At 43.5% G+C, this 27566-nt stretch overlaps 1 protein-coding gene across 1 annotated transcript in view; it reads left to right on the forward strand.

Moving 5' to 3' along the window:
- Window positions 1-27566, forward strand: part of LOC140191063 (adhesion G protein-coupled receptor L1-like) — a 281887-nt gene that overhangs the window by 207900 nt on the left and 46421 nt on the right. The window contains exons 15-19 of the mRNA XM_072248138.1: window positions 5450-5670; window positions 9758-9824; window positions 10684-10775; window positions 15564-15566; window positions 26353-26394. Coding sequence (XP_072104239.1) covers window positions 5450-5670; window positions 9758-9824; window positions 10684-10775; window positions 15564-15566; window positions 26353-26394 — 425 coding nt within the window. The remainder of the gene's footprint in view (window positions 1-5449; window positions 5671-9757; window positions 9825-10683; window positions 10776-15563; window positions 15567-26352; window positions 26395-27566) is intronic.

Below are 27566 nucleotides of genomic sequence, written 5' to 3' on the forward strand. Positions count from 1 at the left end.
GTGTGCTATTCATTGTGAATCTTCACTCAATCTTGTCCCTGTATTGTAGTTTCTAGCCCTGATAGCTTTGCGCAGATCGTAGCTGCTTTTCTTGAGCTCCAGCTGATTGCCGGTAATGTAAGCTCTATGTCACACAGTAAGTGCTGCTCGCACGGAACTGTTGATCCAGGGTTTCTAGTTCAGGGAGACCCTCACCGCCTTCTGGGGGACAACATCATCGATGCACTTCTGGATGAAGCACGTGACTCCATCCGTGAACTCGGAGGTATCCTCATCATGGAAGACATTCCAGTTGATATCATCGAAGCAGTCCTGCGGTGTGGAGGCCGATTGGTTGGACCAACGGTGGACGGTTTAAACTATGGCTGCCCCTTGTTTCAGCTTCTGCCTGTACGTCGGCCAAAGCAGGATCGAAGAGTGATCTGATTTTCCAAAAGCTGGGCGAAGGAGAGCTTTGTAAGTGTTGTGGAAGGGAGTGTAGCAGTGGTCAAGTGTGTTATCTCCATGAGTGCTCACCTGGATGTGCTGATTAAACTTCGGCGACGATGAAGGCAGCTCTGGGTGTGCAGTCTCCAGCGTTGATGGTCTTGTGCAATTCCTTGAGAGCCAGGCCAGTATCAGCCTACTGAGGATTCTGTCGAGACCATGCAAATCAGCCACATAAGAATCTCCGCCGATGAGAGGTTCCGGCGTCAGAGTCAAAGTTGTTGCCATTACTGCCAATGTCTGAGGAGATGGACAAGGGTTTGAACTGTGATTTGACCTCTGTTTTCAATAAAGACTCTTGTGGAGCTATGGAGGAGTTGCGGGTAATTGCAACACCCAAGCTGGCAGAAATCCCTTCTGTCTACAAGGATTTGGAAGAGATCTTTGGTAAGGGAAAGCCCTCGGCTCTTCCACGCATTGACCGTACGACTGTGCAATAGATCTACTGCCTGGTACTTGTCCTCCGCTGGGTAAATTACACACAGTGTCAGGTCTAGAGAGAAATGCTCTGGAGGAGTATATAAAGGAGGCTATTGCCCTGGGATTCATTTAGCCCACTACCTCTCCAGCCGGTGCTGGTTTCTTCCTTGTGCAGAAGGACAGGAGCCTGCAGCCGTGCATTGATTAAAGAGGACTGAATCGCATAACAGTCAAGAATCGTTACCCTCCTCCACTCATGAACACAGCCCTCAAGACTCTCCAAGCAACAAGAGTATTCTCAAACCGAGACGTGATATGCGTACAGCAGCTATACTTTATTAGGAGTTTGAAGAGATTTAATACACTCAAAAACTTCTATAGTTGTACTGTGGAGAGCATTCTGACAGGATGCATCCCTGTCTGGTATGGAGGGGCTACTGCACATAACCGAACGAAGCTGCAGAAGGTTGTAAATCTAGTCAGCTCCATCTTGGGCATTAGCCTACAAAATACCTAGGACATATTTAGGGAGCGGTGTCTCAGAAAGGCAGCGTCCATTATTAAGGACCTCCAGCACCCAGGGCATGCCCTTTCCTCACTGTTACCATTAGGTAGGAGATACAGAAGCCTGAAGACACACACTGAGCGATTCAGGAACAGCTTCTTCCCCTCTGCCATCCGATTCCTAAATGGACATTGAATCTTTGGACACTACCTCATTTTTTTAAATATACAGTATTTCAGTTTTTTGCACATTTTAAAAAATCTATTCAATATACGTAATTGATTTACTTGTTTATTTACTATTATGTTTTATTTTATTTATTATTTTTTTTCTCTCTGCTAGATTTTGTATTGCATTGAACTGCTGCTGCTAAGTTAACAAATTTCACGTCACATGCCGGTGACAATAAACCTGATTCTGATTCTGACCTGGTTCGCATAAGGGAGTGTGTCAAGTGGAAGATGGCAATCAACACGCTGTCAGGGCACTATGAGTGCCTGGTCATGCCCTTTGGCTTTGTAAACATGCCAGGACTTCTCCAGGCCTTTATAAGTGACGTTCTCCAGCATGTTCTCCATTAGTACGCCTTTGTCTACTTGGACGACATCCTAATTTTCTCGAAGTCCATGGAGGAGCACGTTGCTCACACCAGAGACATCCTAAAGAAGATTCTTCATCATGAACTTTATGTCAAGCTAGAAAAGTCCAAATTTCACGTAACTACCATTTCAGTTTTGGGCTTCATCACCTCTAATGGCTGGCTCAAGATGGACACTAGTAAGACGCAGGTATTCAGAGATTTGGCCACAATCATCCAGTGTGAAACAAGTTCAACAGTTACTGGGATTTGCCAACTTTTACCGAAAGTTCATCAAAAAATTCAGCTCCGTGGCTACTCGGCTGTCGGCACTAACCAAGAGATCCACAGACCCTTTTTGTTTGGACTACCAAAGTAGAGGCTGCCATTGCAGTGCTCAAACAGAGGTTCACAACAGCTCCCATTCTGGTTGAACATAACCCTGACCTTCCCTTCATCGTGGACGTGGACGCTTTGGACATTGTAGTGTTGTCTCAATGAACACCTTTGGACTATGAACTGCACCCGTGTGCGTTCTTTTCCAGGCAGATATCCCTGGCAAAGGTGAACTATAACATCAGGAATTGAGACCTTCTTGCGGTTAAGTTAGCTTTGTGTTGGGCACGTGGCCAAGTGGTTATGGCGTTCGTCTAGTGATCTGAAGGTCGCTAGTTTGAGCCTCAGTTGTGGCAGTGTGTTTGTGTCCTTGAACAAGGCACTTAACCATACATTTCTCTAGTGTCTGTGCGAGGAGTGGCGCCCCACACAGACTTCCAATCTGTGCCTTGTAAGGCATGAAAATGCCTGATGCAGGCCTCTCATAGTCTGAGTCGACGTTCCCTCCCTCCTAGCTTTGGAGGAATGGCATCACTGGCTAGAGTGGCCAAGAACCCTTTTATCGTTTGGACAGACTACATGAACCTGGCTTATATTCAGGAGACCAAGAGGCTGAGTTCCAGGCAGGTCAGGTGGTTTTTGTTTTTTAACCGCTTTCATTTCATCCTGACATTTTGACTGGGGTCAAAGAATCAGATGCCTTATCCCATCAGTTTGACAAATCGGATCAAGAAGAGCAGCCTACCACCATTTTGCACTAAGCCATGGTGGTAGCATCAGCTCATTGGGGAATTGACGCTCTTGTTCGCAGTGCCCAAGCACAAGGGGAGATTCCTGAGAACGGTCCTCTGAATCAGCTGGTCATCCCAAATTCCATCCTGTTCCAGGTACTGTAACGGGGACACGCATCGAGAATTACCACTCACCCAGGGATTGCCAGGACACTCGAGTTTATCAAGAGGAGGTACTGCTGGCCCAGCATGATGAAGGACGTCAGCAGTACATGCAGGCATGTGAGGTGTGTGCCTGGGACAAGGAGTCCCATGCCCTATTTCAAGGGCTCCATCGCCCCCTGCCTGTTCTGGACAGACCATGGGCTCACACCTCTGTGGACTTTGTCACAGGACTTCCTCTTTCCAACGGGAAGTCTGTTATCATGGTAATTGTGAATCATTTTTCAAAGGCCCACAAATTCATCGCCTTGGACGGTCTACCATCTGCGGTGGGGAGAGCTGAAATTGTCCTGCACCAGGTCTTCAAGATCCATGGTTTTCTGGTGGACATTGTGTCATAATGTGGTTCACAATTTGCATCACATTTCTGGAGGGCATTTTGCAAACGGATTGGGGCAACAGCGAGTCTTTCCTCTGGGTTTCACTCGTAGTCCAACAGCTAGATGGAGCAGGTAAACCAAGAAATGGAATGTACCCCAAGGTGCCTGGCCTCTGAAAAACCAGGCGAGTGGAACGACTATTTGGTGTGGCAAAGGTCGCCCACCGCACTTTACGGCATACAGCGCACAAGATGTTCCCTTTCGAATGCCAATTTAGCTATCCTCCACCACTCTTCCCTAAGCAGGAGGCTGAGGTTAGGTTTCTGCAGCCAAAGATCTCACCCAACACTGCAAGGAGAGATGGACTAGGGCAAGGGAGATTTTGTTAGCTTCTACCGGAAGGCTGAAGTAAAGGCTAACCACAAGAGAAGACAGGGACAAGTTTTGCAGCCTGGGCAGCAGGTTTGCCTGTCAACTCAGAGTTTGCCTCTCCAAGTGGAGTCTAGGAAATTGGCATCCAAGTTCATTGGACCCTTCAAGATTCTCAGGGAAGTAAACCTGGCAGCCTACACTTTGCAGCTCCCCAAGACTCTTAAGATCAATCCCACTTTCCACACTTCCAAATTAAAACCTGTCTGCACCAGCCCCTTAGCCCCACCACCATCAGCGTTGCCACTGCCAAGGTTTGTCAATAGGGAACAGCTCTTCACAGTGAGAAGACTTCTGGACTCATGTACTGTTCGGGGTGTTTGGCAATACTTCTGTCATGGGCCAGTCTTTCAAGTTGTACCCAATTGTAAACCATCTTGCGTCTGCAAGCCAAAGATCCTTCCTCTCCCAGTGATTAGGCCTTTGGAGGTTCTGTTGGCATATCTGCAGCTCTGGGTTTTTACAGGATGGATGGGTTTGCTAGCCCCATGCCCAACCCTCCATCTTTTGCAACCAGGCATGGACCATCCATGGCAGACTTTCTTTAAAATTACTGAAGTCTTATGGGGAAGACTAAAAGCAATATGAATATAAGATGGAGCTCACACACAAACATGTAGGGAATTCAAATATAATTCATTATCTAGGAGCAGTACAGATCAATTTAATGGAAAGTTGTCAGTATATGAACAGGGTTTTTTTTTAATTAGATAAGGAAAATGGAAAAAAGATTCAAACACAACATAAGTGTTAACATCAGCTGATCAGGTGAAATGGACTCTTTCTGTGCAGTCTACTGAAGGTTGCATTGTGTTCTGTCCAGTTGGCAAGTATACTAAAGGATGAAGTCTTATCTGCGTGCTTCTTCAATTGTGCATCCAACACTGGTGGTGGGAATGTTTGTTCTTTCTGGGATTAGGAGTTGGAAAGCTTTTGGATCAGAGTGCATTAATCTCATTTTAAATGAGTTTGGGCCACCAGTCCACTTCATAATATGTTCAAGCTCTTCAAAACACAATTCAGAATGGGCCACCCTCCAAGCTTTAGCATAAATGAAATACAAATACTGTCATCATTATTTTTAATCGCTGTCATTGTTGTTGTACACATCTCATAATATGACACATCTGATCATGTGCAGCATCAGGCCTAGTTCACTCCCCAACCTCCAGTTCAAATCCACAATAAACTTCCTATCTAAATCTCAGCTTCAACCCAATTTCTAACTGGTTCAGGTTTCATTTCCAATCTAGATATTGATATCAGTCAGGGAGCTGTGTTCCAACTCAAGTCAGTCATACTCCCAGTTACTATTTCTTCCTAAAATACTTCAATCCTGCCCCTAATTTGAATGTTAGTTGCTATTCCCCCCTCCACACAATCCTAGGTTCTAATTTCACTTGCTTTGTTTCTCTTTTTTCAGGTGGTGTGTCCAATAATTGCAGGCTTCCTCCATTTCTTCTTCCTGGCTGCCTTCTCCTGGATGTGTCTTGAGGGCGTCCATCTCTACCTCATGCTTGTTGAGGTCTTTGAGAGCGAATACTCCAGGAAGAAGTACTATTACCTCTGTGGTTACTGCTTCCCAGCACTGGTGGTGGGAATCTCAGCAGCAATAGACTACAGGAGCTATGGAACTGAGAAGGCGTAAGTGAAATTGAATGAACTGTTTTTGTATCAAAGGTTGAAAATTCTGACACAAAGTAGTTAAAGAAATAGGATTTGTATGCATAGCAGAATGATAGAAGGAATTGATTGTCAATGATTAAGTAATTAGATTTAATTAAATAAATAATTGGGAATGGATAAGTACAAAGTTGGTATTGGGTATATATCAGGAAAACTATGAAGAGTGATACTCCTATTGAAAAGAAGATAGAACAAAGACCTGTAGAAAGTCCTCGACAGAATGAAAGGTCTTGAAAGAACCTGAATCTGAAAGACGAAAGCTTTTCATATGAGGTTGTTACCACTAAATTTAACAAGAAATTTGGGAGGAACCTCTTTTTCACCCAGGGTGCAATGTAATGTGGAATTGGCTGCAACTGAGGTAAACAGCAGATATATTGAAGTGGTACCTAGAGGGAGAACAGAATCAGAAGATGCGCACTTTGGGGTAAATGAGTATGTGTGGGTGTGGTAGGAGGCTGATGTTGAGTATAAACACTAATATTGACCAGTTGGGTTGGCTGCTGCTTCCTTGATGTGAAATCTGAGCAATCCCATTACATCGCAGAAAGCCTCATCTCCTGTCAGGTGTCAACGAACTGTGAAATTATTGCAGTGATGTAAAGCAGTTTTTTAAGAAACCTATTCTGCTTCCCACATAATGGATTGAAATCCTGACCTTGATTGTTATTCAGATATTTCCATCAAACTCTGGATCCGTTCCAGCAGTTTTAACTCACAAGAGCAATTGTGGTGATCATCATATTCTGATTCAGCACTATGTTTAAATAAAGCTTATGGACTTCCAAAAGGTAATGTTTCTTTCACACTGGGGTACGATTAGGAAGTTGTTTTGTTACTGGACTAATAATCCACTATTTAAATCCCTTAATGGTGATTTGAGAAGAGATTTGAATGCCTTCCACATTCCCAAATGATTCACCAATGCACTTTGGGGAAAAGGATGTATATTCATACCTCATCCAACTTGTACTCAACTCCTGTCCCATACCCATCTGAACAACTCTCATGATTACCAGAGCCACAGAGCGTGAAACTGCTGGCAGTGGTTCAGGAGGGTGACCAGTACCATTTGCAGGATCAAACTGGATGACAGAAAACAGCCTTGCCAAAAATCCTCACACATTGAGGGTACAGTCTTTTTTAAAAAAATAAACAAAATAGAAAGAGAAGCAAATGTTGGGTTTTGTCCCCAGCCACTTCCTGTGACAAAGCAATCCCTGCTCCAACATATCCGTAAAAGAATTTCTTCTGCTTACTTTCACTGGAAGTTCATGTTCCCTTGATTTCACCCTTAAAATTGACCTTTCACCTACAGGTCATCCTGAAGGCTATTCCCTCTGAGATGCTCTATTTTGCTGTAGAAAAATTGAATGTTTCACTGTGTTTAATGTTATCAGCAGGCATTTACTTCTGTAGTCTTCATATCTTCTGCAAATCGATTATCGGTGGAGCAATTGAAAATGTAGACAGATTATGCTGCAGTTGTACAGGGCATTAGTGAGACCGTATGCAGTGTTGTGTTCAGAATTGGTCTCCTTTTTTAATGAAGTTAATTCATTGAAGGGCAAAAGAAGGCTAATGAGACTAGTACCTGGAATAGGTGGGTCATCCATTGAGGAAAGGCTGTACAGATCAGGCTTGTAACCCAGATAGGACGCATGATTGAAGAAAGAGGATGCTAGCTGTGGACTTACTTTTGTGAACTTCAGTTCTGAATGTTATTTGCTTACTTTTATTGTTTGCATGATTTTTTGCACGTAGGATGTTTGACAGTTTTTTTTAAATTGGGTTCTGTTGGGTTTAGTTGTTTAGTGGCTGCCTGTAAGGAGACAAATCTCAAGCTTGTATATAGTATTTATAGGCATCTGTTAGTCTCGTGAGACCATGGATTTGCGCCTTGGAAGGTTTCCAGGGCACAGGCCTGGGCAAGGTTGTATGGAAGACTGGCAGTTGCCCATGCTGCAAGTCTCCCCTTTCCGCGCCACCGATGTTGTCCAAGGGAAGGGCATTAGGACCCATACAGCTTGGCACCGGTGTCGTCACAGAGCAATGTGTGGTTAAGTGCCTTGCTCAAGGACACGACACGCTGCCTCAGCCAAGGCTCGAACTCACGACCTTCAGATCACTAGACGAATGCCTTAACCACTTGGTCACATGCCAACACGTATAGTATAGGTATTTTGCTAATAAGTAAACTTCAAAATTTGAACTTTGAATGTGAGGAGCATATTTCCATTAATGGGAGAACGTGGGATTAGGAATCACTGTTTCAATGAGGTCACCTATTTTTTAAAAAATGGACAAGTAAGGTTTGTATTTCTCTTGGGGTTTGAGTATTTGGATCTAACCTTCCTTTAAGAGCAGTGGTAGTGAATATCTCAATGTTTTTAAGGCAGAAGTGGATTCTTTATGTACCATGTGGGGGCAGGTTTTGAGGTTACTATCAGAGGAGATGGGGATCTAGTTCAGATTGAAGGGATCAAGTAGCTTACTCCTACACATAATTCTACACTTTGAACAAAGAAGAGATTTAATTTGATCTGCATTCCAAGATAACACATTCACTCCTCATTTTATATATTTCTCCTAGGTATTCCAGTCTGTATATATGTAACGGAAGCTGATTGTTCGCACCCTGCTGATTTTCAGAAATGTTCCTTTAAAGAGTGTTTTGGGACTTTGATAATCATTCAGTCTGTGGCCCTTTTTGAGAATCACCGAAAACAGCCACTTATCAGAATGAAATTTGTCCTTCAATAATAGTCAAGATTGCAGTTTGCCATGGCAACAGTGAAAGTGTTGTGGGGACTTCAGTAATATTTAGCTTTTGAAATAGCTTTGTCCATAAAGCTTCAAAAATTGTTAAGTAGAGCAAATATTTGTGAAAGAAGCACAGCATGGGTAATTGGTGTGCATTAAATGTGTATTGGAAGATTTTATTTTGCCCTTCAGCTGCAAGGTTGATCCTGATACATACCGTCAATGAGTATCCACATGATAGAAAACTGTACATCCCAGACAGTGAACAAAAGGAAAGAGAGATATTCAGCTGTCTCCCTGGTCTCTTTGTATAACATAGCCCCTAAAACCGTTTATGTTCAATTTCCCTTTTAAACATCTATACTAATATCTTCATGAAGCAGATTTTGTTGGTAATAGTCACGCGAGCAGTGTTGTCTTGTTTTGGAGGAATACCAATCAGCATTGCCTTAAGACAGGCCATAAAAACAGAAATTGTTGGTAACCCTCAGCAGGTCAGGTAGCATCGGCAAAAGGGGAAACGGGCTTTTGTTTCGATTATACACACAGAGACTGGAACTTCCAGTGAAAATGCATGAAGTAAGGAGAAAATACATAATTTTAAAATGCAGATGGAATTAAATCTGTTATTTATACATACATGTGAATTTGCAGTGGGAAGCTCAGACCTACTGTGCCAATCAGTCATATCAGAACTGAAATGGGCACAGAGGATCTCAGAACTGAAACCTGAAAAATCTGGTTCTCTCTCCCAGATGCTGCTTGACCTGCCGAGTGTTTCCAGCATTTTCTGTTTTTATTCCAGCAACTGTAGTTGTTTTTTTTTCTGGATTGGATTAGTTTAAAGAGGGGTTGGTTTAAACTACAAAGCTCCCAGCCTTATGGATTTAGTACTTTGCACTAAACCAGTCAAGTTCCTGAGTAATATTCCCCTCTAAGCTTCAGACCATTGGCAAGTGCTAAGTTGTGGTTCAGTGTTTTATTTCAGTGATAAATGCCTCTGCGCCCTGTCACAGTTGATATTTAAGGCAGGATATCCATCACCAATGAGGGGGCAGTGAATGAGGCTGACTGTGGCACATTTATCACTAACATTGTGTTTCACTCCATCTAACACACTGGACTAATGCTTTCTCTCTGCTTTCCTCCTCTATTTATCATCTCCACGATGCTTTTCCTCTCAATGTCCATTCCTTTTCACTTTTCCACTCCACTTTTTTCATCTGTTCCTCCTAATTCTCATCATCCAATCCTCCCACCACCCTACCTCCAAAACACACAGATGCTGGCTGCGAGTGGACAACTATTTCATCTGGAGTTTCATTGGACCTGTGTCCTTTGTTATAATGGTAAGTTTGGATAATGGTGCTTTGCCAGCTTCGTAGTGGATCTGTGTTAATTCACTCATAAGCCTTTATTGTGTATGTTTGTGTGTTCATACTTGCCTGTCGAATGTGTGGATGTTTATTTGAAGTTATCTAGTTATTTGAGTATCCCCTACCTTCACTGTAGAGATTTCTTGATTGTAGCGTGGACCATATACAGGATGCAGCACGATGCTGCATTACAACATAGCTTCAAGGCTTCTTCAACAACACTTCCCAAATCCATGACCTCCATTACTTGGAAAAACAATAGAACCAGATGCATGGCAATGCCATTATCCCCTTTCATCTTTGAGTTTCACACCATTCTCAGCTGGAGATATGTTGCTTGGCAGTCTGTTTGTGGCGGTGTTTGTAGAAAGAATTATTGTCCAGAACACGAGAAATACTCTTATCCATCGAAGTGAAATAATTGAATATCCGAAGATCATTTGGGAATCCACATACGAAGGGTACTTACAACAGTACTCCTTCAGTACTGTACTGGAGTTTCAACCTTGTCCTTAGGGCTTGGATCCAAGGATAGTAATCAGGAAGCCAGCCCCAAATTCCAGAAGATGTGATGTAGGTTTTTTTCAAAATTAAATTTCAACTTGCCAAATCATTCAGCAGATGGAGCAGGATTTGGTTTAGAATTATTAAAAGCAAGTTCCTGACTATGTTGTATGTTCTTTGAAGGTTCCTCAGTTAATACACATAAAACCCAAGCAGACTCTGCTCTACATGTGGTCTTGCTGTAGATGTGCTTCCATTGATTTTATACCTTCTTTCATTGCGTTATTGATCCATCCGAGTATGACTTGGTGTGGTTTCCATCCTGCAGATGAACCTGGTCTTCCTCGTGATCACATTGCACAAGATGGTCCGGAGCAACAGTTCATTGAAACCAGACTCCAGCCGGCTGGAGAACATCAAGTAAGTGTCCTCTTGGCGGTGAGGTGGCGGGGGTCTGGGAGGGTAGGTGGGATTGTAGGGTGAAAGGAATCAAGAGTGAGTAAGAAAAAGAGATTTAGTGCGGAAGAATGGAGGAGAAGGAGGCTGTTTTAAAAAGGGGGAATGTAGCATAGAATTATTAAGAGGAAGAACGTGTCCTTGATTCTTAGTAGCTCGGGTGAATGGAAGGAGATTGTCATTGGCTCCTGAATTGGGAAAAGAATGCATAGGTTCCACTGGCTGGGTGAATTGAGCAATGTGGAGGGAGATTTTATTTGTGCTGATCAGGGAAATGCACAATGGCAGAATTCCATTAAATACTAAATTGCAAAGGGCAGGTCTAGGATTTACTGCAAGAGCTCATTACTCATTAATGAAGCAGGAAAGGTTTCCAAGCATCTTGGATTTCACAGCAAGGGCCAAGTATTTCTCCAGAGCTAATATTCCTTACCCCCACCCCACTGATCACTGACTCACTTTTCTTCAGTCTTCTTCCTGGGAAGTCCAACTCTGGTAGAAGGGAGTCCACAGACCACAACCACTCATAATGATGTACGAATATTCCTGTCCTTGAAGCGGAGGACTGTTGATTGGGCATGAGGCCAGAGGAAGGTAGATTGTCAGCAAAGCTGGGCTATCCTTGCCTTCTGCATTAGGAGTTGTATGAACTTGAGGGTTTGCAATGAGGCATAAGCAACAGTTATTGGAGGTACCGACCTATGGATTGCACCATATTTACATTGGAAATTCCTCAGAGGCTGCTCTCAGCTACAGGTTCCACATACTTCACATATTCTTGGTTGTGTTTGCCTCTCAAAGTTGGGCCGCTCTTGGGCTTCAAAGGTCATTGTGACCTCCAAGACTCTCAGTTTTTTATTTTCTGAAATACCTGTGACTCACAGCATCGCATTTCTTCCCTTGCATTTATTTTATCCACCATTCTCTGCTGCATATGTGCACTGCAGGGTTCCTCCTCCCTGACATTGACGTTGCTGGCATCTGCCAACCACACTTGCCAGTTCCTTTCACTAGCCAAAGCTTGTCCTGGGCATGGAAAGAAAATCCATTCAGACGAATAGACCTCCACTCTGAGCCAGCTGGCTGCTGACCAAGGAACTGCTGTCTCCACCTTGTACCTCTGCCTGGACATGTTTGAAACTTAGTTCAGATGTCTCTGCTTCTCAAGTTTGAGAACTCCTGTGAACTACTGGAAGCTAGCCCACAGTCAGGATCTCACCTAGGGTAGACCTGTTGCCTAGCTGTGGAAAAAAACACACTCAGTCCTTATGATGGCATGTGACATGCAACACAGTTAGGTATGATCTGGTGACATGTCAAACACAGAGCATCTTTGCCAGGTAAAAAAAAAAAAGCCCTGGTATTTTCTATCTAACTGTATTGTAGTACAAGGGCTCAGTGATGGGTCTCCAGGTTTTGCTTTTGTTTGTCACCTCTCCCCGCTGGGTGTACAGACATGAGGTTCGATGGAAGTCCCTCTGTCTGTTACTCAGGTCATCACAGTTAGAGCATAGAACAGCACAGCACAGCACAGGAACAGGCCCTTCAGCGCATCTGCTGACAAACTAAATGATCCATTCCCTGCCCATTTCAGGATATGTTGGATGAAGCAGTGCATCAAACACAATATTAACTCCCTAAAAGCTCAGGTCTTGTTGAAACAGAGTAATAGATGATGAACTAAAGTTGTCCTATAGACGATGCACTATTCTTGTAGGGTTACCAATTCAAAGAGACAAATGCTGTCTATTGCCTGATACTCGGGACTGAATGGTGAAGACAAGTATACAAAGTTCATTTGTACCTTTGCTTTCACAACTATGCCTCTCCTGTTGCTGCAGTCACAGGAGAGTGTATTGTATGCGCTATTTTAGTGTGGAGTAAACTGACCTACTTCAACTGATCATACCTGGCAGTACAATTTCTTTTGTTGTATGCATTAAACATGCCATGTAGTGACGACCAGGGACTGGGGCAAAACAGGGGCATGGCTAGTAGAGGGTCTGCCTTACTGCTCCAGGCAATTGGGGTCAGTCCTGATTTTGGATGCCATCTGTGTGATCTGCCTTTGACTGCAGAATCAGGTTTATTATCAGTGACGCAGAGTATCTCATAAAGGCCATTCAAGCCATGCTGCCCCAGCAACCCTACAACCCTGATTAACCCTAATCTAATCACGGGGCAATTTACAATGACCAGTGAACCCACCCAGTATGTCTTTGGACTGTGGGAGGAAACCAGAGCACTCAGGGAAAATCCGCGCACTCCACGGGGTGGGCGTGCGCAGACTTCTCACAGAACGACTCCAGAATTGAACTCAGAATGCCCCATCGCTAACCTCTATAATACCATGGGATTAGCGGAGCTGATAACATTCACTGATATGAGAATGGGAACCTAGGTGAAATGTTACATTTCAGTCAACAGGTTGAGGAACTTTCCAGGTTAGCTTGGATAGATATTGGCAAGGGAGAGGGATGACTAGCTCAGTACTGTACTCATGGCCAGTGGCAGGAGAAAAAGATAAAGGAAATGTTTTGTTTCTGAGGTTCCAGGAGCTAGGAATGAAATGGAAGACTTCAGGTAGCTTGAAGGAGGAATTTTTAACTACCACAAAATAGCTCTTTAGTTATCACACTGTGCTGATAATTATTCAGAGACTTGCATGAACAATCTGGAGATGTGAGTTTGTATCCCTCCATTGTAGCTGGAAATTTAAATTAATTAAATAATGTGGAAAATAACAGTTTTATCATCCGCAGGATGTCCGAAGTAACTGTATGTAGTAACTTCCACTGTAACTTCTACCCAATCTTCCTGCCTTTGTTGTATCCTATTACTGCCCACCTCATTGTGTACCACAATAAGTTTACTGCCGGCTGCAGAATTGAAAACTTTGGGCCAACCCCAATATCCAAGTCACTAATGCAGTTCCTGACCCTTGAGGTGTTCAGATTGGCTCTGGACCTCATGAAGGTTTCTGGAATTTGGGTCAAACACAAGCAAGGAAAGCCCTGAGACTGCTAAACAAAAAAAAGAGCCCTTGGTGTTCCAGGGAAGATACTAGCAGGGGCAGAAGATTGGCTGACTAACAGCAGGCAAAAAGTGGGAATAAAGGGTGTTTTTTTTTCTGGTTGGATGCTGGTGACTAGTGGTGTTCCAAGGAGTTGGCGTTCAGAATGCTTCTTTTCATTCTATACGATTTGGATGTTGGAATTAATGGCTTTGTGGCCCTTATGAAATGTGCTGTCTACCCAAATTGTAACTCATCATATTTCTTTGTAGTAACTTCCACAGCAACTTCTGCTCAGTTTTTCTGCCTGTCTGTATTTATTGTACTCTGTTGCCCTCCACCTCACTGTGTGCCACACTGAGTTTATGCTGGATACAGAATTTGAAACTCTACCCCAAACACAATATCCAAGTCACTAATACAGTTTCTGGATCTCCTCAGATTGACCCCGAGCCCCATGCATTGGCTCAAACACAAGCAAGGGAAACCTTGTGCTGATTCCCAATTCTCGTCCTCCCTCAGCTGATGAGTAACTACTTCATGTTGAACAATACTTGGAGGAAGCTCTGAGAGTAGCAGGAGCAGATAAGTCGTTTAGACGGGCTCTTGTCATCAGAAGTGGCTAAATGGCTTCACCACTGACTAGTCAACATTCAGACATCAGCTGGTAAAGTGGCAAGAACATTCAAACCACAAGGGTGACAACAAGAGAGAGACAAAGCATTTACCCTTGACATTCAGTGGCACTTTGTGCCCACCATCAACATAAAGTTGCCACAGAGCAGGTCAAAGGCTAAGTATCCTGCAGCAAATGAGTCTCCTTCTGACTCCTCAGTGATTTTCCATTATCCACAAGGAGTGCAGCTCTCCACTTGCCTGAGTTAGTACTACCTTATCCTCAAGGAATTCAACAACCAAGAAACCCAGTGGATTGTCACCCCATCAACCACCCTTCACCACCAGCACACAGTGGCTGCTGTGCAAACGATTTACACAGTATACTGCAGTTCCTCATTTGTTCCTACCTGTCTACACTGCTGTGAAAACCAAGCTTCCCCACCCCTATTATCTTTACCTTTTATTCTGACAGGCACTTACAGGCTTTGTACTCTCAAAACTTGGCCTCCCGCTTACCAAGTTTATCTTTGCCTGAAACAGCCTGTCCCAATCCATACTTGTCAGACCCTTTCTGCTACCATCAAATCTGGCCTATCTTTTTTGTATATTTACTTTGAAACTAATGGCATTGTGATCGCTGGATGCAAAGTGTTCCCCAGCATAAACTTCTGTCGCCTACCCTATCTCATTTCCTAATAGCAGATTAAGTATCAACCGAGAGCATCTGATAAACCCTTAGCATCTAGATGGACAAGAGAGTAAATGCATGGGAACACCACTAACCGCAGATACCCTTCCACGTTGCACACTGTGCTGGTTTGGGAGTATATTGCTGATCTTCAATTATCACTGGGTCTGGAATATCCTTCGTGACAGCACTTCTAAATGGTCTGCAGAGGCTTAAGAAGAGGTTGCGGAGCACACTCTATTTACCAAGTGGCCTAGTTCTGCTCCTATGTCTTATGGTCAAAGACAGCTCACTGCTATCACCTCAAGGACAATTGAAGTCAGGCGATAAATGATGGCTTTGCAGTGACATTCGGATCCCAAAAACGGATAAATGAAAATCTTTCAATGCCAAACAGTATACAATAAGCAGAATAAGTTGATTCCATAACCAGTAAGTCGGTATAGTACAGTGCAGTGTTGTCATGTCCAGGCTTAAAGGGTAGTGTCAAGCTAAGGAGCTAATTGAACTCAGAGATTCCAGGAACAACCCAAACTCGTTGATGATTGAACCCAAGACATTTTGGATACAGTGGTGCATTTAGACCAAGGAATAGGGGTTTGTTCACCAAGGTCTGTGGGACAATAGCGTTAAATGCCGAACTGTAATCTGGAAACAGCATTCTTATTTGCGTGTCCCTGTTTTGTAGGAGTGTAACTTGAGTGCGTTAATGAAGCCTGAAATAGTTACAACTATCATTACCTGGTTCCTAGTGGTTGATTCATTTTGGCTCCTTCTTTAGAATCCCACCCTCTCAGAGATCATTCTTCATCCAAGTGGATTCCAGGGAATGGCCAAGAGCACTGGTTAGAACAAAGATTATGAAACCAGACATGAGCACAGTTGTAGTGTAGAGACTTGGACTCCAGAATCGGCTGTTCCTATGCAGTTATAACCACTGGCATCTACCTGAGGTCATGGGATATTGCCCTGTATGTCCTTTGCACAAACATCAGTAATCACCACTCTACCTGTTTACTCTGATCTCAGTATTTTGAAGGAAAGTGCTGTTGATAGTGTACTAGGAAACCCACCATGCCCATCCACTGCTGTCGATTTAGACTTGATTACAAAACAACTGAACAGAAGTAAGCGTGACTAACTTTGACATTAAAACAACTCCAACCAGGAACGAAGATGGTTTTGCAGGAGACTATTCTTGTCATTCCCCCAGGCCCTGCCATGTATGTTCCTTAAGCAACGCACTGAAAATGCTGGAGGAACTTAGCAGTTCAGGCAGCATCTATGGAAATGAATAAACAGTCAATATTTTGGGCTGAGATCCTTCTTCCAGACTGGAAAGGAAAGGGAAATGATGCCAGAATAAAAGGGTGAGGTGAGGGGAAGGAACTCTAGCTAGAAAATGATAGGTGAAGCCAGGTGGGTGGGAAAGGTAAAGGGCTGGAGAAGAAGGAATCTGATAGGAAAGAGGAGTGAACCAAGGAGAAAGGGAAGAAAGAAGGGAAGCAGGGGAAGGTGACAGGCTGGTGAGGAGAAGAGGAAAGAGGCCAGAGGAAATAGAGGAGGGAAGAGGGACGGAACAGGAAAAGCCGATGTTCATGTCTTCAGGTTGGCAGCTACCTAAATGGAATATGAAGGGTTGCTCCTTCACCCTGAGAGTAACCTTATCGTGGCAAAAGGGGAGACCGTTGACCAACATGACTGAATGGGCATGGGCATAGTAATTAAAATGGTTACTCAGAAGTGAGAGTGACTACTTTTGACAGTAAAGCAGTATTATGGGATCAGAGGGCTGGTAGATCTGAATTCACTGCATCAAGAGGACAACACTTCTGACTGGCGTCATATCTCAGAGGAACGAAGTTGGTTATGGAAGAGACTAGTCTTGTCATCCCCTAGACATGGTCATGCAAGTTCTTTAAGCAGTTTCCTTGGTCCAACGAGCTGCTTCAACATTGACTCTTTCCGTTGAAAGGACAAAAGTGTTGACGTTCAATATTCAATACATTGAACGTCAAGGCACAGACAATATTCTGGCTCATAACATTATGCCATTCACATCACACTAATGTCAGGCAATGAACATCTCTAGTATAGTAGAGTGAAACTCTGACACTTGGTCACTGAATAGCAGCCACTGAGCCCACCATTATCGACATCCTGGGAGTCCCATATCCAAAGTAACCACGTAAATGTCATAGCTCAGATAAGCAGGGAAGAGCTTCACCTCTGACTCTTCAAAGCCCTTTTGAAAGTACAAGCCAGGTGTGTGATGGAAAACACTCCGCGTACTCTGGCTGACTGTAATACCGGCAGCATTCAGTAAATCTGGAAGAGCACAGCTCACTCGATTAGCACCCGATCTGCCACCCTCTCCCTTCATCACTGATGCATCATGGCTGTAGTGTGTCCCACCTACAAAATGTGCTACCCTTCACCTTGAAACCCTTCTATCGCTGAGGAAGCCGAGCAACAGGCACAGAGAAAGATCACCACCTGTAGGTTCTCCATCAGCCACATACCTCCCTGCCTTGAAAATATATAACTGCTCCTTCACTGTCAGTGGACCTAAATCCTGGAGCTCTGAACCATTCAGAACTGTCGAAGCACCATCACTAGAAGGACAGGTGAGGATTAAGATGGTGGCTCATTGCCACCTTCTTGGGGGCCATTGAGAAAAGTCCCAAATTCTATAAACCAATAGTTAAATAATTGTTCCTACAGGCTAATCTTTGTAACAATTTGTGCACGGAGACACTAGGGGGCAGTCCTTCTTAAATTTTGTAATTAGCAATCCAGATTTAGTGAGCAGCCATGTGCTCAGTGATTGAAGATTGACTAATTATGATCAGAGTGTGAATGCATTCAATATGTCACAAAAGCAGAACATTCACTGTGGTGTGGCTTGAGCTAGCTTCAACAAAGTGAAGGTTGTGAGGTAAATTGGACAAATCTGCTGATGGACAAACATACCAACAGATTGTCGGGTGTACAAAACCAATATTCAACATGTATCTTGTTAGAAAAAAGCACAGGCAGCTACAGGGAGAAGGAAGAACATAAACTACAAGAAAAGGTGTACCAAAAGGCACACATGCAAAATCCCCATGGAGAGAAGTACAAATAATGACAAGCATTTAATATTGGCTACAAGAAGGGAGTATGAGCAGATACCTGCAAGGGATATCAAATTAACCAAGGTGAGTTTTACAGTAATATCCAGGAAAAAACTGAGACCCCTTGAAACTGATGGTGATAAATTAAAAATGCAAAACTTAATGAATATTTAGTTTTTTAGCAGTGAGTACAGATGTAGAGTTAACATGCGGGCCAACCCAAGAAAATAATTCCGAACTGAGATGGAGACCACTCTTGGGCTATCGCAGGTGCACCTTGAATCTAAACTTGATATTCAGTCTGCAGACTCCATTCAGGGTATATCAGGGCTTTATGCGTCCATGTGCCCATTGGACGGTTTAAGATCATAGGATCATGGTAGCAGAGGATTTTAAGGTTGGATCTGCAGCATTTTGTCCATTGCTGGACTTTGAACAGTGAGGTAGATCATTGTTCATCCCTGGGGGGGGGGGGGGGGGGGGAGTGGATAAAATGAGCTAACTGCAGTGCTTAACATTACCAGGAGATGGTAGCACTACTGCAGCAGGCAGACTGGTTCCATTCGCCCAGCCTTTCCCATCTCTGTCCTACATCTGAAAATAGTTCCTCATTAACCTCTCCCTGCATGCTCACCAACCTTAACTTCTGAAGATATAAACTGTGGAGATCTTCACCTTTCTCAGTCTCTTCCGCAGCAGACAGCCAGGAGTAGACTTGAAATAGGACAGGCTCAGCCAGATGACTACAATGAAGTGTAGCATAGTGTAGAATTAGCTTGGCTTTCCCCACCTATAACCCTCCCTTACAGTGTTCCCTCTCCTCCCTCCTGCTCTCCCCATCACCCTCAACCCACCATCTATTCGCACAGTCATCACCACACTTCTACCCTTAGCATCATACTCCCCTCACTCCACTCTCCTTCCCATCCCTTGTTCTCGTCATCCTCGACTTCTTTTTGCCCTCACCTCTCCCTCTGTCCTCCTCCTAACCCTCCCAATTTTGCACCACCTCCTCTCACAGCCTTGCTCTTATCCTGTCTGCCCTCCATCACCTTCCAATGGCACAAGTTTTAAAGTGGCCTTTATGAAGCTCGGTAAGTTTCACAGAAGAGACAGAAGTCATTAACTAAGCCCACCTACGAGACATTACTGAAAATCCACAATAAGTTACAAGGGAAGGCTTTTTTTTTTGCCTCATAATGATCACCTATTCAGCCTCCATCCACTCCATTTTGAAATTTGGCCAGGACTGGAAAAAGTTGATTACTAACTTCTGGTACTGGTCAGAGAAATGCTAGAGCTGATCTCTTTGAGTCCAAAGGGGAAACTTTCCAATTTCAGGTAATCTACATCTAATTCCAGAGATTTGCCACCCTCTGCACAAAGTTTCTATAAAACTCGGTTTTAACTGACCAATCCCAATCTTGTAACTTCATCCCTATGTTTGAGACTCTCCCATTGGTGCAAAGATCTCAATACCTACCTTGCCAAACCCCCTTAGGATCTTGTACGTTTCAATAAGATCATCTCTCATTCTTCTAAGCATTTCATTTCTTTTGTGAATCTCATTTATTGGTGATAGGACAACCTATTATCTCAGGAAGAAGTCTTCTGAATCTTTATGGGATTGTTTCCAATGACATTATATTCCCTTTCAAAGAAGGATGCCAAAACACTGTCCAGGTTTGACCTTACCAACACACTACAGTTGTAATAATTATCCTTTATTTCTAAACACCACCCCCTACCTCTCTTACAATAAAAGTCAAAGGCCATTTGCCTTTCTAACTCCTTAGCTGCACAGAGTCTCAATCACACCCTATTTATTTCACATCTATCTATGGCTAATTTTCTAGTAGAACGAGGGTTTCCCCACTGCACCTTTGTTAGTCACAATACTAGTGGCCTGATATTAGGTGAATGCTAAATACATTTTAATTGATTGGGTAGAGAAAAGCCCAGCAATGAGAGAAGGTAATCAGTTCAAATGTTTAACAAGTGATCTTGATAGAATCCCTGATATTCATCAACCCTGTATATCTTACGTTGCTGATCTTACTGTCTCACATTCTCCGTACTCTCCACTTTCTCACTAACTACTCCCTCTTTTCTTTGCCTGAGCTTTTAGCAGCTGACCTAACGTTAGCTCATGATTCTTATTCCCTGGGCACAGTCACCCTGCAAGTTGCTGATGTAAAGTGAGGAGCTTCAGAACAGGCCAAGACAGGAAAAAGATTTAAAAATTTATAATTTTCAATCTCACTTAAAGTTTTGCACAACTTGTATCAGCAAATTTAAGAAAATCACAAAATACCAATTTTTTTTTGCTTGGATTTAATGTGTTTAATTGCTTTTTTTGAGCTGGGTAGTACTAAGATGTTAACACACAAAGGCACTGGAGGAATTCAGCAGGTTAGGCAGCATCTACGAAGGGAAATTGACATTTTCGATCAAGACCCTTCATCTTGGCCATATAGATAGAGAGGAGTTTGCAGTATAAGATATCTGGCCTGCTCTCTTTCTAGATATCTGCTGGCCTCTCCCTTTCTCACATGTTACTGTGAACCATTACTGAGAAGTGTCAGGATTTATTGCCTAACCATACTTATTTTGAAGGTAGTTGTGAGTACTCTTCTCAAACCACTTCAAACCTTATGATACACATCTGTGCCAATGGCTATGAAAAGTTCTTCACTTTGCACCCGGTGGTGGTGAAGGAGCAGTAAGTCAGGATGGTGTTTGCCTTGGAATGGATCTTGCAAGTGTGATGGTGTTTCTGTTTTTCTGCTCTCTTCTCTGTCCTGGAGTTGCAAGAAGGGCAAGAGCAGAGGACAGATGATTGTATATAACGCTGGAGAGGCACTGGAATAAAGAGTTGAGGAGGTGAGCTCAGTATTTAAGGTGAAGGTGGATACATTATTTTTGAAGGTATAGAGATTTGGGGTGTATAGGGAACAGGCACAGAGGAGATGAGGTCTGGAACAGAACAGCCATGAAGATATTGAATAGCAGCTTAGGCTTGAGGGGCTCCTCGTTTCTTGTGTACATTCTGTCGTAATGAAGAGCTGGTGGAATGTGTGCCAGTCAAGTGGGCAGCCATGTTCCCTTCTCAAATATTACCGGTACTTTGCTCATCCGACCTAGTGGATGGTATTCCATCACACTCCCGATTCATGTAGCCTCGGTAGTGGCAAAGCTGTGGGGAATCAAGAGGTGAATTACTCAGCATAGATCACCCAGCCTTTGACTTTTGTAGCCACAGGATTGATAATAGTCCAGTTAAACACCAAATAAATATCAGAGATAGTCGCCCAGGGTAAAACAAACAATATTAAAGGTCAGAGAGCAAACTGAAGAATGGGTTAGGGAAGGCCCCCAGGGAGAAGAGTGTAGCAGAGGTTCACTGTGTATTCTGTGCTGTATATGGTGTCATTCCACATTTCTGTATTGGCTTCCATCTGTCCAGCTGTTCAAAGGTATAACACACATGTAATGTCTGTCCACTCTCTTTTCCTTTGCTATTAGATTTTGAAACTACTGATAGCCTTTCTTCTCAGGATATGCTGATCAGTCATAATAAAATAGCTCACAGATTGGCTGCCACACGGCTCCAGTTTCAATCCTGACCTCCGCTGCTGTCTACAATATATAAGAGGCTGCACATTCTGGATGCTCCGGTTTCCTCCTGCTTACCAACGATATCGAGTTGGTAGCTCAATTGTCCGCTGTAAATTGTCCCTGGTGTGTAGAATCTGGGAGTCAACGGGAAAGTGGGCAGAATGAAGCGAGTTAAGGTAGTATGAGTGTAAATCTTGAATCTTGTGGGTCAGCGTTATGTTGACTCTGTGAACTAAAGAACCTGATTCCACGTTGAGGCGCTTTATGACTATTCCCCCTCCTGTCACTTCAAGGACATTGGAATGTTGACATTCATGGTGTTGTAAGTAAGTTTGTACACAGCCAGTCTTTATCTATTTAGCAATACAATGCAGTGTAGGCCTTTCCAGCCCTTCAAGCAACCTCCAACAAACCCAATCAACCCTAACCTTGTCACGGGGCAATTTACAGTGAGCAATTAATCTACCCGGTACGTCTTTGGATTGTGGAAGGAAACCAGAGCACCCAGAGAAAATCCATGCACTCCACACGGAGGACATACACACCCCTTACAGACGGTACTGGCATTGAATTCCAAACTCTGAAACATCCTGAGCTGTAATAGCATCGCACTAACCATTACTCTACGGTGGCATCTTAATGCCTTCCCTAAGGATGCAGTGGCTGAATTGGACCCTTTACTCCAGGTCAGGCCAGGCTGTTTACCTGCTGCAACACTGCCTGTGTTCATATACCCATGGATCTCCTAGCTTTACTCTATCAGTTTCAGTGACAGGCCACCTCGAAGGGGCAAGTATCTCCAAGGCCTTGGTGCTGTCCTTCAGAGTTACCTCATTTGGACTGAGTGAGGGGTTTGAAAGGGAAGTGCCACTGTCTGAGGGAAAGAAACAATTCAAAGCAACAGCCAGTAAGGAAGCAGCAAATTGGTTTGTTCACTGAGAGCACGAGGTTGACAGGAGACGGATTTTTATAGAGGGGGTGATATAAACACGATGATCAGTTAGAACGGTCACCACTACTGCTTAAGCAGCTGTAGAGACCAGGGTTACATCCTGAGTTTGGGTGCTCATTGTGTAGTCTGTGCCTCATCTAGTTTTCCTTGATTTCCCCAGAATCTCGTGTTTCTTCCCACATCCCAAGAACAGGCAGGTTCTTGTTGGGTTAATTGTCCACTGTAAATTGGGTGGCCGGAGAACAGAGCAATGGGTATGTGGGATAAAATTGTTTAGAGGGAAATTAGTGAGGGAATGAGAATGGAAGAATTGTTCTGAGAAGTGATTTAGGCACTTGGCTTTTAGTGCTATTATAAAATATAACAGAAATGAAAAACTACTGATGGCCATTGTTGACATGACAATGGCATCAACAATTGAAAGAGCTGAGGAAATGTACGAAAGATCTGGACAATGGACGAAGAGGATAACAAGGATCAGTGCAAAGCATTGCAAGCTGATTAAGTGCAAAATAAAGCAGCAGCTAAAAATAAAGTGTAGAGGAACGGCAGACTCTTTTTGTCATGGTGGTCGTTGGCATCGACTCAGTCCAGACGCGGAGGACAGCAGACTCTGTCACGGTGAGCTCTGGCAGTGACTCAACCCAGGAGCGGAAGAACAGCAGTCCCCCACTCCATAAAGAGATGGAAACAAGTGGCTGGGCTTGGCAATAACAACAGGTCATCAGAGCCACATCTGAGCGACACTACAAGACAAATAATTCTCCACAAACCCAATTACAGAGCACAATGAGAGTCCCCTTTAAATAATCATAGAACTTGGGAAACTTAATAATCCTGACAAGACCAAACAGGAAGTACCTGGGCTTACGGCTCTAACAACTAATAAATACAGGTATTCAAGAAACCCAGAAGCCCAAAGCTCTACAGCAAGCCACAGAGGCCTGAAGAGGTCATGACAGGGTGCCAGGGTACAGCCATTCTAGAGGAAGAGCTGTCAGGGCAACAGTGATATGATCTGTGATGAAACTAGAAGGTAGAGATTGTTCTGTATAGATCCAATAGGGTCACACATTTAGCATTTTATTCAGTACTAATCTAAAGGACAGAAGGTAAATGTCTATAGTAATGGTGCAGGGAATGGCTCCTGGTAGCACGGAGAGATGGATTATAACGTCCCTGGAGAACACAGTTGGAAAGCATGTAAACTCAGGATAGGACCATTTAATTAAATGCTGTTTGAAAGTAAACCATGGCTTCAGGACGAGGGAGTGCAGCTACAACTTGAGAGATGAAGAACAATATCAAGCTGAAAACCTCTACATGAAATGCCTGGTATTAGCAGTGGAGAGCCAGGTGCTGAGCTCTCTGATGGATCTGCATCATCTAGGAAATTAACAATTATCTCCAGGACACTTCTGGGAGAAAGATCAGAGAGGCATGAAACAACTGTTTTTTTAAACAATATTGTGCAACAGTTTTGGACACATAAAAAAAAGTTTATAAAGTGAAGATACTTACAAAAATAATGAAATGAGAAACTTTTAAATATCAAAAAGATGCTATAAAGAGCAGTAAATGGTAAGAAAATTAAATCAATATTTGGTGTGACCACCTTTTGCTTTTAAAACTGCATCAGTTCTCCTAGGTACACTGTTGTGCAGTTTTACAACAAAATCAGTTGGTAGGTTGTTCCAAGCATTTTGGAGAACTGTCCAGAGTTCTGCAGGTTTTGGATGTCTCGCTTGTTTCTGTAATCCCAGACAGCTTCGACGATGTTGAGATCAAGGATCTGTGGAGGCCATACCCTCTGAAACCATAAAATAGGGTGCCTAAGACTTTTGCACAACACAGTATATATTTGTTTCACATGATTATCCTAAAAAATAATTGAGGAACAACTAAATGACTATTATAGATTGTACAACCTTGTATGTCTGGTCTTTTTCCAATTGCCTCAAGTAAGGTGAGTACTATGAGGCTGGGATGGGTCAGCCTACTAGTAGACGAAATGCTGAAGGGAGGAAAGTTGTTCTAATGTATTTGGAGACAGAATCCCAGAAGAATACACATAAGTGGCAACTCATTTACAGTAGACAGCCCAGGACTCGGGTATGCATGGCAGGAACTCCAGTTCATGCTGTAGGGTGACCCATTCAGCCAGGGTTGGAACGACGGCCAAGAGTTTGCATGTCAACATGGCGTAGGTCATTTCTTTGAAGATTTGGTGAGACCTGTAAAGTCCACGATGGCTGGAATGTTTACAGACCTATTTCTATTCAGTGAAGTGAATAGAAGATCACTGACAGGAGATTTAAAGGAAATCTTCACCCAGAGCAAGATAGAGAACCTAAGAACATTGGAAGCAGGAATGCATGACTTTTTGAAAAGCAGCTGGTTAGTGAATGTGAAAAGTGAGCTGGAATTACCCCGTATCAGGGGTCCCCAACCTCTTTTGCACAGAGGACCTGTTGAATATTGACAATGTTCTTGCGGACCGGCCGACGGGGGTGGGGTGGCGGTGTTCAAGTTCAACAGTACGTGACAGGGAATGAGGAAAGGTGCAGCTGACTCATATCCTTTCATATCGCCAAATCATATCGTTTCCTCGCGGCCCGGTAGCACATGCTTTGCGGCCCGGTACCGGTCCGTGACCTGATGGTTGGGGACCACTACCCCACATGATTCCTAGATGTGAATGATTTCCTTCTGTGCCATAAATTTATGTGGACAGCCTTGTCCCAGATGTAGAGTTCTGTGATTAGCCAGGCTAAGGAATTCAGAGAATCTGGGCTGTGGGATGCTTTGAAAGGCAGGGCATAGTACTTGGGTTACCCATTTTATCGGGCTGAATGATACATGTTAACCATTCCCCCTCGGGTTCTGGAAAGCTAATATGGAATGGCAAGATGAGAACTAAGATTGAAAATAAGGAGTTCTGGATTCACATCTCTATTTTAATTGACTCATTTAACATCACTGATCAGAATTGTACGTCTTCCATAAGTATTTTGAACTACTATTCGGAATGAAGGATCATGTGATTTTTTTTTGATTAATGTGATCATATAAAAGCAGCTTCTTCTGCCGGTGTTAATTATCTGGTTCACACTTGTGCCTGGATCTATATTATATGACAGGCCTTGACTCTGGCCCAGATCCCATTGATTTTTGTTGGCCTTGGGCCTACCATTAGCCCTGCGCCTGTTCACTGATTCGTAAACCTGCCATAGGACCCTCGCTGCCCAAGTACTTGTTGCTGTTGATGGATCTGACACTTGGGCTTTCCCATAGACCTGCCCACTCTGTGGGCCCAGTGGGCCTTATGACCATTTGCTTTGTGACTTATCCACTGGCCCAGCTACGGGGTAACCAGATCATCGGTTTAAAGTGTGAAAGTAACACAGTGGGGGTTTGTGGATGAGTGCACTGCTATCCAAGCTGCTGCATGCTGCATGTTCAGAGTGAGTTAACTTTATCACCCTTCTTCTTTCTCTCTCCCGTTCCCCTTTCCTATTAATTTTCATGCTTGCTAGTTATCCCATATGTGATGGCTACTATAGTATGGATTTGCCTGGGTAAGAAAACAAACCAGTGCTTTGAGTTCAGAGCTTGTCTTCCTCATTATCCATCTGCTGGAATGTTGGTTAACACACAGAGCTGGATCCATGATGTGTGTGTGTAGAAAAATTCATTTCAATGCTGTATGTTACGTCGGTGGCTATCTTTAAAAAAAAATGTTTCCTATGGAAGAGGCCAGTTAAAACCTGATTCTGTTCACATTTGTAATCACCTCTGGCCTGAATATAAGTCTTTGTTCTCCAGTTTTCCAGCCCTCTGCCTGACACACTTTGATAATGACAGCCTCACACGCCAATGACGGAGCATTTTAGGATGCCTTGTATGTGATCTCGTGGGGCCTGGACACATAATCCAATGATACTTGAGTTTATCAAAAACCAGGAGTTTAACAACTCATAGACTGGATCCAGAATTGTGTGTAAATCTGTTCCTAACACATCCTATAGGGGAATGTTCCATGAAACAAATTCTCCTGTTGGTAATGTGTTGCATTCAAATGCTTACGTGTTCTCAGAGTTTCTTACACAAGGAATTAGTAGTGTTGGCATTTCTGATGAAAAGTTAATGTTTACTGGTCACCAGGTCATTAACTAACCATATGCTTCATGATCCTTGCTTAATAGGCAAACAATAGGCAATGGGCCTTTGTACATAATGTCATTGCTGTTCCCCCTTAGCCCATCCACCATCTGACCTAGAAAGTCTCTGCATATTGAACACAAACAGTAGGTGGTGTGCTTCAGGACTCTGAGGCCACTGATACAAGTTCAAAACGGCAGTCAGCATCTACTGCTTCTGGCACTCCAGGCTTGGTTATACATTGCAACACAAAGGATCTCTTCACCTGCAGGTCACTCAGTACAATGGAAGTTAAACTTACAGGATCAGTACAGAGTGTAACTAGGAGGGCATTGTCCATGGTATCAGTACTAAATCTTGGAGGGATCACTTAGGGTCAATGTTGAGTCAGGGGTTCATTGCAGAGTCTGGGGGAGGTCTCATACATTCAAAACCAAATGTGTGAAAGCTTTATGGGGTCTGGATCGAGGGCAGGGAATCATAGGGTCAGTACCACTGCGTGTCTTCATTACCTGGTCAGGTTGGGAGTCACATGGAGTTAGTTCTTGTGTTGGCAGAAAGACTCATCATAATGCAGGTGCCTGCAGGA

Source organism: Mobula birostris, chromosome 32, assembly GCF_030028105.1.
Source record: "Mobula birostris isolate sMobBir1 chromosome 32, sMobBir1.hap1, whole genome shotgun sequence".
Classification (NCBI taxonomy): Eukaryota; Metazoa; Chordata; class Chondrichthyes; order Myliobatiformes; family Myliobatidae; genus Mobula; species Mobula birostris.